The 14,885-nt window shown below is 43.3% G+C and overlaps 2 protein-coding genes across 2 annotated transcripts in view; both read right to left on the reverse strand.

Moving 5' to 3' along the window:
• Window positions 1-10,317, reverse strand: part of LOC104921202 (unconventional myosin-XV) — a 39,171-nt gene extending 28,854 nt beyond the window's left edge. Inside the window, exons 1-20 of the mRNA XM_027282378.1 lie at window positions 9,844-10,317; window positions 9,622-9,732; window positions 9,171-9,488; window positions 8,723-8,917; window positions 8,354-8,586; window positions 7,175-7,568; window positions 6,825-6,907; window positions 6,274-6,337; window positions 6,032-6,141; window positions 5,474-5,548; window positions 5,164-5,254; window positions 5,035-5,040; window positions 4,836-4,939; window positions 3,564-3,627; window positions 3,128-3,241; window positions 1,558-1,719; window positions 1,291-1,404; window positions 1,115-1,173; window positions 689-812; window positions 489-584 (exon numbers count right to left, since the gene is read on the reverse strand). Coding sequence (XP_027138179.1) covers window positions 489-584; window positions 689-812; window positions 1,115-1,173; window positions 1,291-1,404; window positions 1,558-1,719; window positions 3,128-3,241; window positions 3,564-3,627; window positions 4,836-4,939; window positions 5,035-5,040; window positions 5,164-5,254; window positions 5,474-5,548; window positions 6,032-6,141; window positions 6,274-6,337; window positions 6,825-6,907; window positions 7,175-7,568; window positions 8,354-8,586; window positions 8,723-8,917; window positions 9,171-9,488; window positions 9,622-9,732; window positions 9,844-10,314 — 2,988 coding nt within the window. The 5' untranslated portion in view covers window positions 10,315-10,317. The remainder of the gene's footprint in view (window positions 1-488; window positions 585-688; window positions 813-1,114; window positions 1,174-1,290; window positions 1,405-1,557; window positions 1,720-3,127; window positions 3,242-3,563; window positions 3,628-4,835; window positions 4,940-5,034; window positions 5,041-5,163; window positions 5,255-5,473; window positions 5,549-6,031; window positions 6,142-6,273; window positions 6,338-6,824; window positions 6,908-7,174; window positions 7,569-8,353; window positions 8,587-8,722; window positions 8,918-9,170; window positions 9,489-9,621; window positions 9,733-9,843) is intronic.
• Window positions 10,318-10,397: 80 nt separating this feature from the next.
• On the reverse strand, window positions 10,398-14,614 carry LOC113746554 (proline-rich protein 36-like). Its single transcript, XM_027282645.1, has 3 exons — window positions 12,941-14,614; window positions 10,643-12,567; window positions 10,398-10,518 (listed from the first exon to the last, which is right to left on the reverse strand). Exons 1-3 carry the CDS (start codon window positions 14,612-14,614, stop codon window positions 10,398-10,400), a joined length of 3,720 nt encoding a protein of 1,239 aa, XP_027138446.1.
• Window positions 14,615-14,885: the final 271 nt, after the last annotated feature.

Below are 14,885 nucleotides of genomic sequence, written 5' to 3' on the forward strand. Positions count from 1 at the left end.
CACAGATTTCTCCACTATCCCCAACCTCATTTTAGACAAAGTACAATACACTGTTCCTGACTTTTTTGTGTATGTGTGTCAGAGACTTTGGGCCAACAGCACAATGATGTTCTGTCAGGTTTAGACAGACTAAGAAAAAAATAAGTGAAAATTATAACAGTAGTAAAATAATATAAACAATCATCGCTATATCTAATTCCTTTGTCCTGTGACAAAAAAAGCAGCAGAAATCCATTTGGGAAATCAGGTTTCTATCACAATGTCTTGTGTTCTTGCATAAATTGCATTTAAGAAATCTGGTTACTGTAGAAAGCTGACTGTACTTTGATTACTTAACTGCATGTAAACACACTAATCACTTTCTTTCATGCTCTCCCTTTTCAACCGTACTTAGGTCAGTTTTAACTGAGACATCTTTTGACACAGAAATCCATCCTTACGGGCAAAATACAAATATTCATAAGAAAATATTAACTTGTTTCCCTGACCTGTTCCTCCTGGAAGATGACCCTATTAAAGTAGAACTGCAAAGTTTCATTGGCGTAGTTGATGCACAGCTGCTCAAAGCTGTTCACCTGTAGCTCCTATAGGGTAAAGAGAGAAGACATGGGGGTGTGGGGGAGTTAGTAAACAGAGGTCAGCTCAGATGCATCTGCGCTCATCGAGCGAGATAATTCTTTAGCTTGACCTCAAATCCATATATGTCCAATATGGAGATGGAAAGGGCTTCGTTGCGAGGGTAGACCCGTCCGTTGATGCGCTCCGTCAGCCAACTAAACAGCAGCGAGTACAGGATCTTGGCAACAGCATCTCTATGAAAAACACACAATAAGGTTTCTATGGAAACAGAAAACCCGGTTCCTATGGAAACAGAGGACATCTGAAAAATCTCTCCCCTAGCCCTGACATCCTTTGTCCTCATATCGGTCTACCAAAGATTGGAAGAGAATATCAAAGACCCCTCACTTTCCCTCAGTAGCCTCTTGGTATAATTTCAGACAGGCGGTGAAAAATGAGGACATTAAAATTACAAGGCTTTTATTTCAGGTTATTCCAAGTAGAAGTGGGTGCATAATATTTAACAGATACTATATTCAGACTTTTATTCACTCACCTGGCATCCACAGCACTCTCCACTGTGAGCGGAGTGAAGATCTTCTCCCTTACTGTATCCTGCGGGGTCAAACACAGCTGTCATCTAACACAACATCTCTTTGATTGTTATAATTACTTGTAGCTACTGTATGTGTGTGAGGGTGTGATTGTCTATGTAAAGTGTGTTCTGCTTACTGTCATTTTGAAGGTGACGGACTTCTGCAGGCCTTCAGGTGAGACCTGCAGCAGCTCAGCTATCACCCTGATCTCCTGTGTGCTCACCACCGCCGCAACCTCCTGACCCTCAGCCTGCAGGGACGCACGAAACACACACATACGGAGGCAAAGGCATTCATTATTACCCCCATCTATCAACATCATCATTATCATTCAAGCGTGAAGCAAAATGCATTTGTGTAGCCTATTTCTGTGTGTGTGTGTGTGTGTGTGTGTGTGTGAGACCTGGTGTGGCTGGAAGTAGACATTCCCCAGATGAAGGACAGAGGACAGCAGTCTGTAGATGCCGTTTTGCTCCTCTGGAGTGAAACACAGGATGTCCATGGCACTCAGCAGACGCCTGAAGTCCTCTGCATCATCCTTCCCCTCTATGGTACAATCTCCTCCCTGCACTCATGTACACACACACATCACATACACAAACACACACTGTTATCAACAGCAACATGCCTTCACTCAACCTGCTTGATCACAACTCTAATTAAAGAACAACCAATTGAAAATCGTGTTTTTGCTGACCTCCACAGGCTGAGCTCCTCACCTTGATGCGGGGATGTAAAGTATACGTCAGGGTGTGGCTATACACCCTGACATCACTGTTGGGTGTGGTCACTGGTGCAATAGAGAATACTTCTGACCTCACTTTCAACGAGAGGGGTCAGTGAAATACTACACTTCAGACAGGTGTTACATTACTATTTAAAAGATGACCCTGATGAACTGTTTGTAGTAGCAACCACAAACTCACACACCAAAAATAATGTCAGTAGTCAAGTATCTTTAATCTAGTCAAAGATGTCTCATGAGCATTGGCATGAGCAGCATGTCATTTCATGTTTCATTACATCTGCTGAAGAGATATAAAGACACAAACAGATGTTTAGCACTCTACAGTGCAACCCGAGGGTCTTCATGCAAAGATGAGTGGTTGAGGTGGTACTTCAATCTTAATGGTGACATCAGGATACTAAGAGGCTCATAATGACAACGCTAACATGCAGATGTTTAGCAATAATAATGTTACTGGTTGATATTAAAATTTTGACTTGATGGTGCCACTAGAGGAAAAGTCAGGAAAGTTATTAAAATTCATCCCAAGAGGAGGATGAATGTCTGCATCAAATTTCATCGTGCTCCATCCAATAATTGTAGAGACAATTCAAAATAACAAAAACACCAACCTAAAGCAAAATCATGCGATTACCAAAATTAACTTTGTTGCATATAAATATTCCTATGATATTTCATGGTAATCCAGCTATTATATATAGCTGTTGAGAGATTTCAGTCTGGGCTGATTGACTGACCAACAAAGCAACCAACATTTCCATCCTTGGAGCCACATTGAAAAATAAAAGTAGGTTTCATTGTTTCCTAATTTGTGAAATGTTTTAGCTCTTCAGACTTTGGAAAATGAATCAATGACAAAAATCTGTCTCTAGTTAAAAACTCACAGACATGTAACACATGCAAGAAAAATAAAATCATCAATCATTAAAAAATAAAAAAAACAAAGGTTTTATATAAGCATTGGAGAGAAATCAGGAAATCACTTTTATCACTTGATATCATTCAGATACAAAGACTCCCTTACTCTGTATTTGGGCACCACAATGAGTTGTAGGTTTGTGCCATTAATCACTTAGTAGAATAAATATCACATTTTTAAAAAACGGACATCTCATTTGTTAAAGTGACTGTTAAATTGATTACAGTGACCACTCCTTATCTGTGCTCTGTGTGTGTGTTTGTGTATACGTGTGGAGGAAAGTGTATTTCATATTTCTGTGAGCACCTGATTCAGATAGTAGTAAGTCTCAGCTTCCTGCAGATAGAATGACTGCTTCTCATTAGGAGGAAGACCTGCCAGCATCTCATAGAAGATGTGATAGTTCCTCTCCGATTTGGCCTGCGAATGACAACACACACACACGTACATACATACACATGCACGAATATTCAGATACATAATTAAAAGCACTCTGTGCTTTAGATCTGTGGTGTTACTGAAATGGAAAAAATACTATTGAAAAGGCAGCGTGTTGGATAAACAATGGATAAATGGATGAATGACTGATTAAGAGACTAGGCTGTGTAAAGACAGAGTGTAGCATGTTTGGCACCTCTAATGCTGTCTGCCTCTACAATCTCTTCTTTCTCACCATGACTCAGTGGTAAGAAGACTCCAACCTGACCTGCTATGTGTGTGTCCTTGTGTGTGAGCTTTTCACCTGAAAGACAATGCGGGACTTCTCCAACAGGTACTGAGACGTTATGGCACCGCTGATTACACCCCTTGTAAACAACACACAGGCAGGTAGACACACACACACACACACACACACACACACACACACACGCACACAGTAAGTCCGAGTTAAGTAACAGGTCATGCATCTGTAATGTGCTCTGTTATTCTCTGTCACAGTTCTAGCAGAAGATCAACTACTCACCTAACTGTGTTAGTGGGACATGGTACCATATTCTCCACTTAGCCCTCTATGTGTGTGTGTGTGTGTGTGTGTGTGTGTGCGCGTGTGTGTGTGTGTATGTATGTTTGTGTGTGTGTTTGTGTGTGTTTGCGTGTGCATGTTTGTGTCTGCAAACATGCACATGGGTGACCAGAAGCCTATTCAGAGTTAAGCGAACACAGAGGCTGCTTGTTAGCTTTACAAAGGCTTGTGTTAATCAAGAGAAACTACAGACAACCTGCTGTACTGTACTGATAGAGTTGAGATCAGATTTCAATGGACATATAGTTTTAAGCAATGACACACGGTAACTATGGCAACTCGTTACTCCAGCAGTTGTAGTTTGGTATCATGGGATTAAAAAAGCGCGAAATCCAATTTTTACACATTTCTTTGATTAAAAACAATGGTGACAGCTGTACTCGTTTATTATATCAGCTGTAACGACTTCTAGAAGGCGTGAATCATCATGCAATGCTGCATAACTTAATCATAATAATTCATAACTTATGACCTCCTTCAGGCAATGAGGTCAAGGTCAGTGGGATTTTATTCTGAATTGATTTGAATTTTAAAGATATTCTTTAAAAATACATGTAGTACAATATGTGATCTGACTATAATGATCCAGAAATGAGGGAATATAATAAGGGGGGGGCAGAAGCTCAGTCTTCAGGGATTTGGCTTGGGAATTGGAGGGTGAACAGTATGGAGGGTGGACTGGTAGCTGGAGGCTGCCTCAGCAGGTGCCTTTGAGCAAGGTGCTGAACCCCTAACTGCTCCCAGGGCACCAGACTGTGTGGCTGCCCATCACTCTACCATCTCTCCACATCTGCATGTCTATGAGCCCTTTGTGTGTGTGTGTGTGTGTGTGTGTGCGTGTTGTTATATTTCAGGTAAAATGTATGTGAAGTGAGTGAAAAAAGAATCTCTTCTTTTCTTATATTCCACTCCGTCCTTTCCCTTTCAGATTTCTCACGTTTATTGAGTTCCTCAACTATAATAATACTGTTAGAAGTTGTTATTACTCACTCCTCCATGTAGATCTGCGTGTATTTGCCAAAGCGTGAAGAGTTGTCATTGCGCACTGTTTTGGCATTCCCAAAGGACTCCAACAGGGGCGTGGCCTCTAGGATCTGACCGATCATCACAGACAGAAATGTTACTATGGCTACCTTCAGCTGGGATGGTGGTTATCATGTGAGCAAAAGCAAGTGATGGAAGACGTTACCTCTATCTGATGGGACATGCAAAGGAAAGGAGAGAGATGAGATGAGATGATTAACAGTGTTAGCTTAAATGACCACAGTATGGACTCTATTACGTTAGCATGCATGTACATAATTTACAGTATAACTACCTGTTGTGTGACGTTGCATTTGTGATGTATGGCTGTCAGGTAACGCAGGATCAGTTTAGTAGCTTCAGTCTTTCCTGACCCACTTTCTCCACTGTAATAACAAAAAACAGTTAACCTGAGTCTTTTACAGCACCTCTTACACACAGTAATAAAAATGATCAGAATTGTCTTTTTAGAAAAAACAGAAAAATGACTTTTAAATGCTCAAACGGCATTTCAGCATTTAGCTTTAGAGTTTTCTTCCAACGCTGCTAGTTGAAATGAAAATTCAGGGCCTTACTATGTCTGTGACAGTGACAGCAATTCATACCTGATCACAATACACTGGTCTTTTTTGGCATCCATCATGGTGGTATATGAGAGATTAGCAATGGCAAAAAGATGACTGCAACACAACAAAACATTTGTTAATGAATAAACACACTTGTATACTTATTGGTTTTGGGTTTATGTGTGTGTCAATGTGAAGTGGTAGTGCAATCCATAACCAAACTCTCCCCTGGCAACCAACCAACAGCAGTGTAACAGGAGCCTCTTACTAACACCTGAGAGTGCTGGCATGTACACCTCTATTTAAGACCAAACTGTATTTCAGACAACAACTCACGACACATGTAGACAGATGTTTTACAACAATACAGTCACACACAGGGACACAGGAATAAAGGTTAGAAAGTTTTGTTTGTCTTTGTGTATTCAAAAATGGAAAGTGGAGCTTACACCTCCATTCAAGCTGCACGATCATAAATAATAACTCAAACGCTTGCCAGCGCAGAGAAACAAACCAGACTGAAAACATAAACTTCATACAGGAGGTAGTCAGTGGCTCACTGCCCAAGTCTAACCCACACACACTCCCAGGTCTTACGGAGGGTTGTCACTCAGGCCACGGCCGCTGTACTGAAGCACCATGTCTGTGCCATAAATGTTGAGCAACTTGTAGGGATTCACAGACACGAGGATGCTGCCTATGTAGGTCTGTGTAAGAGGAAAAGAGAATAGAAAAGAGAAAAGAGACGTGATGGAGACTAAAGTGAATGTAGCAGGCAGTGCCCAAGACATTTGACCATATTAGTTATTGGATTTGCATATTAAAAAAATGAAGCATACATATGCAAGGTCCTGGTCGAAGCGCTTCTTCAGGTTCATCAGAACTGTCGTCTCATTCAGCTCACTGAAATTAAACACAGGAGAAATTAAACACACATGTACAAAGCACATATTGTCACACTGGAGCAGGACCCCCACACTCACTTTGACATTCAAGGTTAATTACTTTTCAATGACATTAGGTGATATCAAAATCAGGGAGATTTTACTTGTAAGGAAATATTTGCAGATTCATTTCTTCAAAACTGCTGACAAATATCGAATGCAAGGGATTCGTGAGAAGCAATGATGAGATCTTTGAGGGTGTTGCATTTTAATAAAATAACTGTATTTCTATACTTACTGTACTTAATATACTTAATAACAGGGATTTCTTTCTGAACTCTACACATTTTCAAGGATTATGAAAGCCTGCATGCACACTGGGACACACACACACGCTGTAAATTGATGCTTGATATGAGCTGCTCTATGCTGGAGCAACAAAATGCTTGTAAGTGTGTGATATGAGTGAATGAGCTGTGAGACTGTTTGTTCTAAATTGTGCTTACGGCAGCTGCGTCAGGTCCTCCATTCCCTCCGCCCAGTTTTTCGCCCTGTGGCCTGTGGCAGGCATGCTTAGAATAGAGTAGATCTGAAAATACACATAATGGTGTATAATTAGTCCATCAGTCATGCAACATTATCAAAGCTTGAGGGATGTTATCATAATTTGATGCAGAGCTGATACAAAATGGAATAATTTGAAAAATGTTGCTGTATGCTTCACAGTTGGTGCTTGAATGTCTGTATCTCATTTATACCTATCCCAATTTATTGTCCATCAACATTAAAAAAGCATAAAAAAACTTGCCTTTATAGGCTCTTAAGAATAAATACATGAATTCATAAATTTAGCTACCTTGTCATACCAGCTTTGACCAGGTACTCTTTCTCTATCAGGGGTCCATTCTGGGTCCTGAGGTTTTCCGTCCACAATTCGAGGTGTGGGTGAATATCCTTCCAGCACTCCATCTTCTCTGTACATGGACCACTTTGACAGATTCTGGACCGTCCCATGTGGTAAAACCCTCTCAGCTGCCCAAACATCTTCCCCTCCCTCCCCTCCTCCTCGGGCATTCCTTGCCCAGTGCCCCGAGCGTGGCCCATAAGGAGGAATCACAGCATAGCGATCATCTTCACCATGCAGGCCTGTTGGCACCCTATATGAGGCATAGCGAAGCTGCTGGTTTTGGATGGCATCAGAAAGGCTTGGGTTGTGGAACCGACGTGTGAGAAGAGAGGAGTCTGGCAGCCTGTAGAACGAGCATAGGTTCTCTTTATTTAACATATATCAACAACAATGCTAAAATTATTGAAAAAAATGTTGTTGTTTTTTGTCACTGTAATATAATCTGCAAGAATCATGGACAAAATCCTCTGTAACTTGTGTACTACTTGTGTACCGCTTCATTTATAATGAATGAGCTGTTAAAACTCCAGTACTGATATTAGAATGAGGGATGGACTTTGCTTAATGTTTACACTGAGTTAAAATCAATATAAGGCTTTGTTGCTGCCTTCCCACCTAATATAAAAAGTAAAAGAAAAAAAAGAAAAAAGAAACTAGGCTACTTTTTTCTTCTTTTTTTTTTTAAAAACTGTGTGTGAGAGAGAGAGCAGTGATGAGACAACAAAGCTGGTGAACAAGAAAATAAAATCTATTTGCAGATAGGTTTTCCTTCTCTGTATGTCTACAAGAGTAAATAAGAACAGGATGAAACTGTTGTTTCTTTTGTGTATGAAAATTGTCCACCCTTGGTTTTTGTTTTTCAAACACTAATTGGTCTTTATCGTTCTCCAGATGCAGTGCAAACAGCAATAGGAATGCAAAAGGGGACTTTTAGTTCATAGTTTAGTTTCTAAATGTAGTCCGATTCCATAGTCCCTGGAATATTTTTGTCAATTAGGGTTAATGTTTCATTCTCCATTGGTAAAAGGTTAATGCCGAGCTTCCAGCTTGATTTCTCATCAGGTACTTCTGTGCAACACCTGGACTGGATCAGGTAGTTCTCTGTCCTAGTTTCTATTTATAGTGTACCTGAAACGGACACCCTGGAGATCTTCATTCCTCATTGCACGGGAGAGGTTGGGAGTGCTGGGTTTGGGTGCACCTGACAGTACAGAGTCCCCTGACAGTTGATAGAGACCTTTGGACCTGACTGCCTGGTTTCTCCTCAGAGCAAATGCAAGGTTGGGCTTTTGGCCAGGGATAGCCAGGGAACCATCAGGAAGCCGGTATGATGCTTCACGAAGGTCCTTATTCATAAGAGCCTGCAGAGCAAGACAACAGGTAGTCAAGGTTACCATTAATTTAGCAAATTAATGTCATTAAACAAACACATGGACCAGGTTAGTGAGAAGCCAATGAAACAAATACTGCAGCAAACTTTAAGGTAAATTTACTTACTTTGGACAGGTTAGGGGAAACTGGTTTCCGTGGGTCAATAATAATAGTGCCATCAGGCAGGGTGTAGGACACACCCTTTAGATAGGGATTCGACAGTGCGGCTGCCAGATTTGGGGTCTTCTTCCTTGGGTCCACTATAATTGTTCCATCTGACAAGGTGTATGAAGCTCCTTTCAAGGCTGGGTTACTGAGTGCCTAAATATTACAACAGCTGTTTTCAGTTAAGGTAAGCCTAGGAGGTTAAACAATTAACATTTTAGTATATTATTATTAGCAAGCAAGAGCTACAGGAAACCTTTTCACATCCATATATTTGTGCTTTAGTACACAAGTCTTATAATAATAATATGATATAATAATAAATTATATAGATGAGAAGGGAGGAACGAGTAAAAGATCAACTAGAAAGTAAGTGGAAACGTAAAAAAACAAAGAATTCATTGCTAACCAGAGCCAGGTTTGGTGAAATGGGTACATTGGGGTCATGAATTCCTTCCGGTAGTGTAAAGGAAGCGTTCAGCAGAGCAGAGTTTTGAAGGGCACTGGAGAGATTCGGAGAAAGAGGTTTCCGTGGATCAATGATGATAGTACCATCCGGCAGGGTGTAAGATGCACTTTTCAGGTAAGGGTTCTTAAGTGCTGCTGCAAGGTTCGGGGATTTCTGTTTCTTGGGATCAATCACAAGGGTGCCATCAGGGAGAGCATAGGAGGCCTCACGCAGTGCTGGGTTACTTAAGGCCTTAGCCAGGTTTGGGGAAATGGATTGCTGAGTGAGCAGAGACAGCAGAACAAGAAAAATATTTATTAGCTTCGAATAATAAAAAATAACAATAAGTGACAGCAACAGCACAACAACAGTAAGTACATTTAATTCAAATAAAGAATGAGTCATGAATTACTTGCTGTCTAGGATCTATAATGGTGCCATCAGGGAGAGTATATGAAGCAGTCCTGACATTCGGGTTTTGGAGTGCTCTTGAAAGGTTAGGAGACTGGGGCATACGTGGATCCTGTGTGGAGTGATATAAGAGTAGAACTGTAATAGCTGTAATTGCTGTTGTTGAAGACAAACACACATGTCAAGTTGTATAGTTATTTTGACATTTTCCTTAAATACCTACCCTGATAATTGATCCATCAGGCAAGGTGTACGATGCACTACGTAGTTGTTGGTTTTGCAAGGCAGTGCCGAGCATTGGGGAAGAAGGCGCTGTTGCATATGGTGATACAAAGGTACCATCTGGTAGCCGGTACGATGACTGCATCACCTGTCGGTTTTGTAGGGCACTTCCTAACATTGGTGATGTGGGTTGTACATATGAAGGCCGTCTGAGTTGCATAGGTGTCTGAAAAGATGCATGGCGGAGGTTTGGGTTCTGTTGCAGAGCACTGTGGAGCTGAGGTCCAGCCGGTGCATAAGGGTTATAGCGCTGCATCATAGGAGATCTTAAAGATGAGACATTTTGTAAACCAGCCCTGTTCTGTAGAGCATCATTAAGCATTGGTGATGAAACAACAGGCGGTCCATATGGTGAACGGAACTGTGGAGCCTGATAAGATGCCACACCTCTTAGTGCCTGACCATGTATCATGGCTCCAGAGAGCATTGGAGATGAAGGTACAGATGCATATGGGGACTGAGGTCTTTGAAGAGGAGATACATAAGAGGCATCTCTCAGTGCCTGGTTTTGCAGAGCTCCAGACAGCATTGGGGAAGATGGTGGCATAAGCTGTTCATAAGGGGATGACGGCCTTCGTAAAGCAGATTGATAAGATGCATCTCGTATAGCTTGATTCTGCAGAGCCCCAGACAGCATGGGAGATGATGGGGGCATAGGCTGTTCGTAAGGGGACATTGGCCTTTGTAAAGGAGAATAATAAGATGCATCTCGAATTGTTTGATTCTGCAGAGCCCCAGACAGCATGGGAGATGATGGGGGCATAGGCTGTTCATAAGGGGACATTGGCCTTTGTAAAGAAGATTGAAAAGATGCATCTCGTATAGCTTGATTTTGCAGAGCCCCAGACAGCATGGGAGATGATGGGGGCATAGGCTGTTCATAAGGTGACATTGGCCTTTGTAAAGAAGATTGATAAGATGCATCTCGTATAACTTGATTCTGCAGAGCCCCAGACAGCATGGGAGATGATGGGGACATAGGCTGTTCATAAGGCGACACTGGCCTTTGTAAAGAAGATTGATAAGATGCATCTCGTATAGCTTGATTCTGCAAAGCCCCAGAGAGCATGGGAGATGATGGGGGCATAGGCTGTTCGTAAGGGGACACTGGCCTTTGTAAAGGAGAATAGTAAGATGCATCTCGAATAGTTTGATTCTGCAAAGCCCCAGACAGCATGGGAGATGATGGGGCCATAGGCTGTTCATAAGGGGACATTGGTCTTTGCAATGAGGAAACATAGGATGCATCCTGAATTACCTGGTTTTGCAATGCACCAGAAAGTAAAGGGGAAGAGGGAACATAAGGTTCTACATATTCGGTAACCATCTGGGGTGGCACAGGGCCAAGTTGGGAAGTGAAAGAAGCCTGTCGGACAACCTGATTACGCATAGCACCAGGTAACATGGGAGAAGGAGGGGCAATGAGCTGATGCGGCTGCTGAGTATAAACATCTGCATAGGGGGCAGACACATAAGCTTGTGGTGCGTATGTGGGTGGATGGACAGCTTGAGGGGACAGGAGTGGAGAGGACCTAGGAGAAAGTCGAGGAGAGAGACGTGGGGATACAGGACGTGACATGTGTTTAAGGGAGGGCTGTGGAGATGCGGGGGGCATCCTTCCTATGGACTGCTGGGCCATGAGAGGTCGTCCACGAGCCACAGGGCGAGGAGGAAATCGGCCAGATTCTCTCCTCCCCAGGGGAGCACGGTGCACCATGTGAGGGGAGTGAAAGGGTGAAGACTGAATAGAGTCCACTGTGAGAACAGAAGACCTATTGCTTCGTATGGAGGAGGCTCGAAATGGACGCACATTCTGGGTGGGTGGGGGCACTGGGCGCCCTCTAAGACCCATAGGTGAGGGTCTGACAGTACCTAAAGGAACATTTCCCCCCATCCTGGGCCGGGCCATTGGTGTGGGTTCCCTGAGCAGTCGAGTTGAGCGGCGAGAGAGGGTAGGTGATGATGATGATGGGGCAGGCCGGGGCCCTGCAGGGGACAAACTGCGACGAGATGGGGGGGGAGAAGGAGATGGTCTTCTACTGAGCTGTGGAGAATGAGGGGGAGATGCACGACCAGGAGAGAAGGAAGGGGAGGGTGGGCCGCGCGTCTTTTTCCCTCCAAATGGGCTACGTGTTGGGGCGGGAGCGACAGAGGGCGGGGGACTTCTTCTCCTCAAGGAAGCACGGGGTGATGAAGGTGGAGAACGTCTCCTTGACATTCTTGGTGAGGGAGGTGGACTTCGCCTCCTCATAGATGCACGGGGAGAATGAGGGGGTGAGGGTCCTCTAGCCAGGGGAGATCTCTGAGGTTGCATTCTATGATGGGCCATAGGAGAGTGAGGAGGTGAGATTCGTCTTGACATAACAGAGGGGGGTCTGTGGGCACTCATGAACCCACCCCTCATGGACAGTTGTGGGGATGGGCTGCGTCTCTGTGGAAGCATAGGAGAAGGTACTGGGGAAGCCATGACAGAGGGATGGCGTTGCATTTGTGGGGAGTGCATGATGACAGAGCGGCGGGATGGAGTTGGAGAGGGTTGCATACGCCGTACAGAGAGGGGAGACATACTTGCTTGTTTTATCATCATGGCAGTTGGAGTAGGGATTGGCACTTGGCCATAACCCATTTGCTGTGACATCATCATTGGGTCTGTCATCATCTGTTGCTGGAAAAACACAAGAAATCATGTGTAGAACACACTTTGAATGAAAAAAGCTAAGGGAGAAATATGTTTGGTGAAAACATGGTGGTATTGACATTTCTGGGATCTTTCCATAAGAATGTTCTGAGATCTGTAATGTTGGCACATTTGAGCTTTGTGATAATTTAAATAATAATAATAATAAATTAATTAAATTCAATCAAATCAAACTAAGAATAGTTTGGATACCTGGAGGCATAATAGAGGTGTGTTCACATATTCACCCTACATTACAATAGGAATCAGGCTTAAGTCTTCAAAGTTGCCCTTCTGTGATCCTCTAAGTACTTAGGACTATGGTTATACAAAATAAATGACAAAACAGAACTAGAATTACCTGTGATGACATCATTTGTTGCTGCTGCAACATCATCTGCTCTTGTGGTGACATCATTTGTTGAGGCATCATCTGATCTTGTGCTAACATCATTTGTTGAGGCATCATCTGCTCTTGTGGTAACATCATTTGTTGAGACATCATCTGCTCTTGTGGTGATATCATTTGTTGGGGCATCATTTGTTGCTGTGGTGGCATCATTTGCTGGGGCATCATCTGCTGCTGTGGTACCATCATTTGTTGCTGTGGTGACATCACCGGTGATGGCATCATTTGGGTGGGCATACTCTGTTCTTGTTGGAACATCATTTGAGGCTGTGGTGACATCACCTGTGGCTGTGGTGACATTACCTGTGGGGGCATCATCATTTGTTCTTGTGGGGCTAGCATAGTTTGTTGTTGAGGTAACATCATCATTTGTTCTTGAGGAGACATCATCATTGGGGCCTGTAGTGACATTCCTATTTGCTGCTGTAATGGCATCATGCCACCAAGTTGTCCTGGTACAAGATTAACCTGGTCTTCATACTGGATTTCTGACATACATTCAAATTCTGGATCAGGTGGCAAAGTAGGTGGAGGGGGCAGGGGCACATCTAGACGCTCTTTCCCAAATAAGCGCACTTGAGGCCTAGGAACTCTAAATGTCATCTCCCCTCCCTGTATTCCACCAATACCACCCCCATATTGATCTAAAGGGTCTGCAAACTGGCCCCCATACATACCCTGTACCTGACCCATGCCTTGCCCTCCATAGCCAAAGACCTGCTGGCCTCCTACTGGCATTCCCATGACCTGCTGCGAGCTGTAGTCTTGGTAGGGCATACCAGCATCAGTATAAGTAAGTTGATAGTCTTGTGTAAGTCCGTCTTGCATTCCCATGGTTGCTGCATAAGGGTTCTCATAATAACCTGCCTGTCCAGTATCATAGTAACCCCCTTGTCCATCACCGTAGTAAACTCCTTGACTATTTGCATCATAATAACCCTGAGCCTGAGGGTCAAGGAATCCATCTACCTCTCCTCCATACACATGGTCTGCACCCATTAGTGCATAGTAGTCCAGACCCTCGTCACCATACATTGCTGTTGCCTGTTGTTGCTGGTATCCATAGTAATCACCTTCTTGGTTGTTATAGTAGCCTTGGGCAGGGTTATAATAGTCCCCCATGCTCTCATTGTGATGACCACCTTCATAATATTGTGTATTTGGCTCATAGAGTACTTCGTCCTCATAGTAACCCAGATCTTGATAGTCTGCTCCTCCTGCTGCATTGTCATAGTAACCATATTGAGTCTGGCCTCCATATGCAGTTGCCTCATCTTGATAATGACCATAGTCATCATAGCCACCATAACCTTTGTGGTGGGATGAATGTTGGTGGTCGTATCCATAAGCCTCCTCCCCATGCTCATAGCCATCATTATGGTAACCATGGTCATAACCTCTGGAACTGGCTTCTCGGCTATTTGCTCTATGTCCGCCGTGGTGTCCTGGATTTCCTCGCATTTTAGTAGACAGGAAGCGTTTGGTCAGCCAGTTAGTTGCTGCTGCAACCTTGCCCAGCAATGCACTACTGTTCTTGAAGTCTTCAGGAGGCCCATCACCAGTCTTTTTTCTAAATAAGCCCTGGAAGAAACCCTTCTTTTCATTACCTCCCAGTCGAAGCAGCATATAGGATGGCTTCCTACCACCAGTTGCTGCTGCCTTCTCTTTCTCTTTGGCCTCTTTCTCTTTCTGCTTTTTTTTTTTGCTTGCCTTAAACCTCATCATGAATCGAGAGGTGTTCTTCAGCATGGATTTGCGTCGCTTTTTCTTTGCCAGGCGGTTCTTTCGTTTCCCCAACCCCAGGAATAAACGTGATGTACTTTTTAGCTTCTTCCTGCTGTTCCTGCGTCTCTTGAATCCAGAAAACTTCATGAACATCCTGGACATGTTCTTCAAA

Source organism: Larimichthys crocea, chromosome X (genome assembly GCF_000972845.2).
Source record: "Larimichthys crocea isolate SSNF chromosome X, L_crocea_2.0, whole genome shotgun sequence".
Lineage (NCBI taxonomy): Eukaryota > Metazoa > Chordata > Actinopteri > Sciaenidae > Larimichthys > Larimichthys crocea.